Source organism: Cajanus cajan, chromosome 1, assembly GCF_000230855.2.
Source record: "Cajanus cajan strain Asha chromosome 1, NIPB_CcT2T_4, whole genome shotgun sequence".
NCBI lineage: Eukaryota > Viridiplantae > Streptophyta > Magnoliopsida > Fabales > Fabaceae > Cajanus > Cajanus cajan.
This window is the reverse complement of record NC_138517.1, coordinates 61,351,583-61,358,329: the sequence shown is the minus strand read 5'-3', so window position 1 is coordinate 61,358,329 and position 6,747 is coordinate 61,351,583. Positions and strand designations below refer to the sequence as shown.

The following is a 6,747-nucleotide window of genomic DNA, read 5'->3' as shown; positions in this document are numbered from 1 at the left end:
TCATGGGCATAAAGTATGTGTTCTCTTAGTTGCTTGGTCTTCTATTGTATATGATATTTTTGACCTTGTATTTTAGGTCAAGTAGTATAGGAAATTTTGTCCTTGTATAATTTTTCTTTAAGGGTATAATTAGTAATTTGGGAGAGGTATAACTAGCTTAAGCCATAGACTTATTTAGGCTTGAATGGCCCAAACTTTTTCCAAGGCCCATAGGTTTGGACGTCCACTTGCTTAGGCAAGTGATTTGGATGTCCAAACCTAGTCAAATTAGTCATCCAAGTTGATAAATAAGTCATATGGCTTTGATAGTAACAACTTAAAAAACTTATTAAAAGTAATCAATAGTTAGTTAGTTGTCATGATTAAGTTAGGTAGTTATAGTTAACTTAAGCTAACTTAGGTTACTTCTAAATTAAGATTAACTTAGCTTGCTCTATAAGCTTCTAGAGAGTTAATTAGGGTTGATTAGCTTAAGTACAAGATAACTAACCATGGTTACACTCAATGACGGATCTAAAAAATTTGTTAAGTGGGGACAATAAAATATTTTATAATATTTTTTTAAATACAATAATTTTTTAGAAAAAAATTATTTTTGTGACAAAAAAATTAATATATTATTTTTTATAAATTAAAATTTTCATAAATAGAGTAACAATTTATCCTTTTTCTTCTTTTTGTCTGATATTATATTTAAGTGTGATTTTGTAATTTTTAGTGACTTACTTAATATTAGAGGAACAAAATGGTATAAATTATTAAGATAAATATGATATAATTACTATTTATTTTATTTTGTATCTCTCATCAATTTCCACATTCATTTAAACCAAAAATATTTTATGAGAATAATGCCTATTTTTTTAAAAGAGAATTTAATTTTTATTAAATATGTTTAAATAAAAAAATAAAAATTTTATGCAGCAATTACTCTCATTCCTCTTAATTTTCATAAGATAGGGGAGGTGGCCCCCGAGGTTATTGGAACTGGGGAGGTGGATCTTGCTGGGCTTCCGCCGCCGGAGGGGGTCGGTCGTGTGGCTGCCGAAGAGGTGGCGTTGGCTGCTGAGCCAGTCGTCCCACCCGGCAAGGCGCCGGCTCAAGCTGTTGAGCGGGTTGCCGTGGTGAGTATTTTTCTTCTCTTAGTCTTGTTTCTCTTTTCTGGCGTTTGAATTTGAGGTTGTTTTCTATAGGCAGGGAATGCTGCCGAGGAGGTGGTCTGGAGTGCCGTACCTGCTGCTCCGGCCGGTGAGGTGAGTCGTTGGCCCTTCTGTGGTATTTGTCGTTTTACATTTATGGTGACTTTTGTTCTTAGGAAAATGTCCTTGCTTTTTGCAGGCGGGGAACGACACCAGGGTATCTGCGTCTACTTCTACCGAGGTCCGTAGGGGGGTCGAGCTCCAGACCCCCTACCCTTGGTCCGGTGCTGAAGCCGAAGCGGCCGTACCTTGCGTATCGTTATGCGCAAGAGGGCGCGCCCAGGCGGCTGGAGCACTTGAGTGCGTCGGAGGAGGTCGACTCTCTGTGGAGTGCCACAGTGACTCCGGAGAAGTTTTTTCCGAAGGGGTCGTTGAGCACGACTGATTAGGCGATGATCGTGTCGACTGGGCCAATGGGAAGTTTTGATGCCGCCCAGATCTTCCTTCAGCGAGGAGCGACCATTGTGGATTACTGGAAACACAAGTGGTCGAGGCAGTAGGAGGACATGGCGAAGTTGAGGAGCCTTATTCAGCCTCTGAAGGATGAGAATAAGGTCCTGAAGGAGGAGAACGGGGTTCTAACCGTCGTCCTTGGTGAAGCGAGGATGCAGGGGGCCGAGCTCCAGATGGCGAGGGGGGGGCTCGCCAGGGCCCAGAAGTCCTTGGGGATCGCCCTTTGCTCCAACGAAGAATATGCTTCTCGGGTGGGTGAGTTGCAGGGGCTGGTTACCTCGACCCGGGGCGAGGTGATGTCTTCTCGGGAACAGGTTCGCTCTCTGGAAGATGAAGTCGCATTTTTGAAGGGCGAGCTGGTTTCTGTGACCAAGGAGCGTCTCCGCGATGAGGTCATTATTGGTAGCAAAGAGCAGGAGATTGCTGCCCAGAGAGTAGACCTTTCGTCGCTGGAGGCCGAGAAGGCGGCGTTGCAGAGGAGACTTGAGGATGTTGAGCGCTCCATCGTGGTGGAGCATAATAGGGGCTTCCTCAAGGCTGCTCGTCAGGCCAGGCTTCTTGCGCCAGGGTTTGATTTCTCCGGTATGCATGTGGAGAAGGTCGTTCGCTTTGGGAAGTTGGTCAAAGAGGACGACGTTGAGGATAGCTCCAGCGATAATGCCTCTGTGTAGGCCGATTTTGTAATCGTAATTTATTTTTGTTTTGGATTCAAGTGTTGAATCCTGAGAACTTTGCTTGTATATATATATGTGTATATTTTTTTTTACATGAAGGTTTAAATTTTGCCGTGATAAAACCGAGGTTCGAACTCGACTTTTAGCTTTTCATGATGGTTCAGACTGGACCATAGATTGAGTTTACATGGAGGTTCAGACTTGACCTTAAAGTTTTTGTGAAGGTTCAAACTTGACCTTGATGAATCGAGGTTTGAATTCGACCTTAAATTTGCGTGAAGGTTCAAACTTGGCCTTAAAGTTTTGTGAGGGTTCAAACTTTGACCTTAAAGTTTTGTGAGGGTTCAAACTTGACCTTAATAAATCGAGGTTCGAATTCGACCTTAAATTTGCGTGAGGGTTCAAATTCGACCTTACTCATGTCGAGGTTCGGATTCGACCTCGGGTATACCGAGGTTCAAATTCGACCTCGGGTATACCGAGGTTCGAATTCGACCTCAGGTTTTTCGTTAGGTGACTTTTGTGAGGGTTCGGACACGACCTTACTCATGTCGAGGTTCGGATTCGACCTCGGGTATACCGAGGTTCGCATTCGATCTCGGGTTTTTCATTAGGGTTCGTACTCGACCATGGATAGACGTGTTAGGGTTCGTGTTCGACCCTAAGTTTGAGCAAAACGTAAAATAATGTGAAGTTAGAGAGATATAAGTAGAACGGAATGAGTTCTTTCATTGATTGTGTAAATGTGCCTCGTTAAGAACCCTCTCAGCCAAAACCCATCTTTCTATTTTTTGGGACTAAAGACTGAGGTGGGAAAAGAGTGCACTACTCATTCGTACAAGTTTCAACTAAAATAAAACTTGAGATGCGTAGCATTCCAAGTTCGCGGTATAGGTTTTCCGCTGAGCTCCTCTAGTCGGTAGGCTCCGTTCTCCAAGTCTTCTGTAACTCGGAATGGGCCACCCCAGGTGGGTGCGAGCTTCCCGTCTGACGTGTCTTTCAGTGCTTCGCCTAACAACCGCCACACCAAGTCACCTGCTCGAAAAGATTGAGGTTTTACTCGGGTGTTATATCTTCGGGATGCTCGGAGCTTGCAAGCCTCCTCGTGGATTCGGGCTTCGTCTCTGAGCTCGTCCACTAGATCGAGGTCGGCCGCCAGTTCTTGGGCGTTCTGTTCGCCGTTGAAGACTTGGCGTCTGTGGGAGGTTTCGCCGACTTCTACCGGGATCATTGCATCGGCTCCGTAGGTTAGCCTATAGGGCGTCTCTTGCGTGGTTGACTGAGGGGTGCAATGATACGCCCAGAGGATGCTGGGGAGTTCCTCGGGCCACTGCCCTTTGCCGTTTCCTAGTCGCTTTTTGAGTTCCCGGAGGATGACTTTGTTGGCAGCTTCGGCCTAGGGGTGTTCCACCGAGGTCGTAAGGTGTTTGATTCCGAGTTCATTGAGGAAGTCCTCGAATTCCTGTGCGATGAACTGTCTACCATTGTCGGTGACGAGGGCGTGAGGAATTCCGAACCTGCAAATGATATTTTTCCAGGTGAACTTCCGCACGTTCTCGGTGGTGATTTTGGCGAGTGGGCGTGCTTCGATCCATTTGGTGAAGTAGTCGATTGCTACCAGGAGGAACTTTAGTTGTCCCTTCACGGGGGGAATGGCCCGAGGATGTCCATTCCCCACTAGGAAAAAGGGCATGCCGACATCATGTGGTGGAGAGTTTCGGGCAGTTGTCGATGTGCGTTGCCGAACTGCTGACATTCTTTGCATTTTTGGATGTGGCTTTGGCAATCCGACTTCAGAGTGGGCCAGTAGTACCCAGCTCGGAGTACTCTGGTTGCCATTGAGCGCGCGCCAGAGTGCATGCTGCATATCCCCTGGTGAATTTCCCTGATGACATAGGCTGCCTGGGGCGCGCCATCAGGCATTTGAGCAGTGGAGTGGAAATACCACGCTTGAATAACTCATCCCCAATGATGATGAACTTGGCCGATCTCATCCTTATCTTCCGAGCTTTGTTCTTATCCTCGGGAAGGACTCCTTCTTTCAAGTAACTCCAGATGCCTGCCATCCATCCCAGGTCTTCATTGTCACTGACGCTAATGATTTTTCTGTCTAGGCTGGGCGAGTGCAAGGTTTCCTGGATGATGGTCCGGTGCTGCCCGGGCCTTTTGGTGTTGGCGAGCTTCGATAGGAGGTCGGCTCGGGCATTCTGTTCTCGCGGCACATGTTTTATGGTGAATTCGTCGAAGGATGAGATCTGGTGGGACGCAGTGTGAAAGTACAGCTGTAGCATAGTGTCCTTTGCCTGGTATGTCCCACTAAGCTGCTCCACCATGAGTTTTGAGTCGCTATTGCAGCTCACTCTCCGAGCTCTGAGGTCGCGAGCCAGCCTCAGGCCTGCGAGAAGTGCCTCGTATTCCACCTGGTTGTTGGTCACCTTGAAGCCGAACTTGAGGGATTGCTCCAGGGCGACTTGGTTTGGCCCTTCCAGGATGATACCTGCACCACCGCCTTTAGAGTTGGAGGACCCGTCAACATGCAAGGTCCATACCTGGGGTTCCTCGGTAGTGGTTGGCGTGAGCTCGACCACGAAGTCGGCTAAACATTGGGCCTTTAGGGGTCCGCGACCTTCGTATTGGATGCTAAACTCGGATAGTTCAACTGACCAGGCGATCATACGTCCGGCGAGCTCGGGCTTTCGCAGGATTTGTTTGATGGGATAGTCGGTTTTGACTACCACTTGGTGGCTCTGGAAATAGGGTCGTAGCTGCCGGGCTGCGGTGACAAGTGCCAATGCCAGCTTTTCAATCATTTGGTATCTTCTCTCCGCGTCTTGGAGGACTCGGCTGATGAAGTAGATAGGTGTCTGTACCTTTTGGTGCTATTGTACGATGACTGCGCTGATGCTTTTTTCGGCTACTGCCAGATAGAGAAGGAGGTCGGTGTTGTGATCCGGCCTCTGTAAGATCGGTGGGGTTGTGAGGAAAGATTTGAAGCTTTGGAACGCTTCTTCGCACTGACCTGTCCACAGGAAACCCTTTGGCTTTTTGAACAGGGTGAAGATTGGTCCTACCTTCTCTGCGAGTTTGGGGATGAAGCGGGACAGTGAGACTAACCGTCCGGCTAGGCGTTGGACCTCTTTCACCATTTGTGGGCTTTGCATCTGCATGATGGCTTTGCACTTCTCGGGGTTGGCCTCAATTCCTCTGCTCGTAATCATGAAGCCGAGGAACTTACCTCCCTGGACACCGAAGACGCACTTCTCCGGATTAAGGCGCATGTTATGCTTCCTGACCTGGGTGAACGCTTCGGTGAGGTCGGTAGCATGGTCTATTGCCGAGGTGGTCTTGACTACCATGTCTTCGACATAAACTTCCATGTTCCTCCCGATCTGTCGATGGAACACCTTATCCATTAGCCGCTGGTAGGTTGCCCCTGCGTTTTTGAGGCCGAACGGCATCACCCGGTAGTAGTAGTTAGCGTGGTCGGTGATGAAGGACGTATGTACCTCGTCAGGTGGGTACATCATTATCTGGTTGTAACCCGAGTAGGCGTCAAGGAAACTGAGGAGGGCGTGTCCGGAGGCTCCGTCGACTAACCTGTCAATGCTCGGTAAAGGGTATGAGTCCTTGGGGCATGCTTTGTTTAGGTCGGTATAGTCGACGCACATACGCCACTTCCCCGAGTTCTTCTTTACCAGGACCATGTTTGCCAGCCATGTGGTGTATCTGACTTCACGGATGAAGCCAGCGTGGAGTAGTTTCTGTGTTTCGGCGATGATGGCTTCCCGTCTTTTGCCACCGACCTTCCTCTTCCTCTGGGCGACTGGTTTTGCCTCCCTGTGTATCGCTAGCCTGTGGCAGATGAAATTGGCGTCTATGCCTGGCATATCAGCGCTGGACTAGGCGAAGAGGTCGGCATTTTTGAGGATTTCTGTTTCGAGCTGTTGTCGCAACTCTGGGGTCAACTGTTTACTGATCTTCGTGGTCTGTCCGGGGAGTTCCCCTATCTGGAGGTCATCGAGCTCGTCAACGGGGCTGGGCCGCTCGTCGCGAATGTCGGATCTTGGGTCAAGGTCGGTGATTTTTCCGTGGTCGGTGTGAGCCACGGTGGCGAGGTTGCTCTTGCATTGTTCACCGAGTGGGGCAACTTTCAGGCTTTCGGTATAGCATTGTTGTGCCACCTTCTAGTTTGCTTTGACGGAGATGATCTTCTCGTCGTGTCCTGGGAACTTCATGGTGAGGTGTGGGGTGGATACCACCGCTCCAAGCTGATTCAAGGTTGGCCTGCCGATGATGATGTTATAGGAGGTGTCGGCTTCCATGAGGAGGTACCGAACCATGATCCGCCTCGAGTCCGGGGGTGCCCCGAAAGTTGTTAGTAGGTCCACATACCCCCGGGTGTGGACGCTCCTTCCTGCAAA

At 48.6% G+C, this 6,747-nt stretch overlaps 1 protein-coding gene across 1 annotated transcript; it reads right to left on the bottom strand.

Moving 5' to 3' along the window:
- Positions 1 to 3,722: 3,722 nt before the first annotated feature.
- LOC145955120 (uncharacterized) lies at positions 3,723 to 5,136 on the bottom strand. Its single transcript, XM_083069827.1, has 3 exons — positions 4,876 to 5,136; positions 4,154 to 4,746; positions 3,723 to 3,843 (listed from the first exon to the last, which is right to left on the bottom strand). Exons 1-3 carry the CDS (start codon positions 5,134 to 5,136, stop codon positions 3,723 to 3,725), a joined length of 975 nt encoding a protein of 324 aa, XP_082925953.1.
- Positions 5,137 to 6,747: the final 1,611 nt, after the last annotated feature.

What these genes read in the sequence shown, in the direction of transcription:
- LOC145955120 (XM_083069827.1), bottom strand. Translation starts at nt 5,136, where the DNA reads ATGATTGAAAAGCTGGCATTGGCACTTGTCACCGCAGCCCGGCAGCTA. An exon ending in CCACTACCGAGGAACCCCAG is followed by an intron (nt 4,747 to 4,875) that starts GTATGGACCTTG and finishes ACCAACAACCAG; the next exon opens with GTGGAATACGAGGCACTTCT. An exon ending in CGCGCTCAATGGCAACCAGA is followed by an intron (nt 3,844 to 4,153) that starts GTACTCCGAGCT and finishes TATCATTTGCAG; the next exon opens with GTTCGGAATTCCTCACGCCC.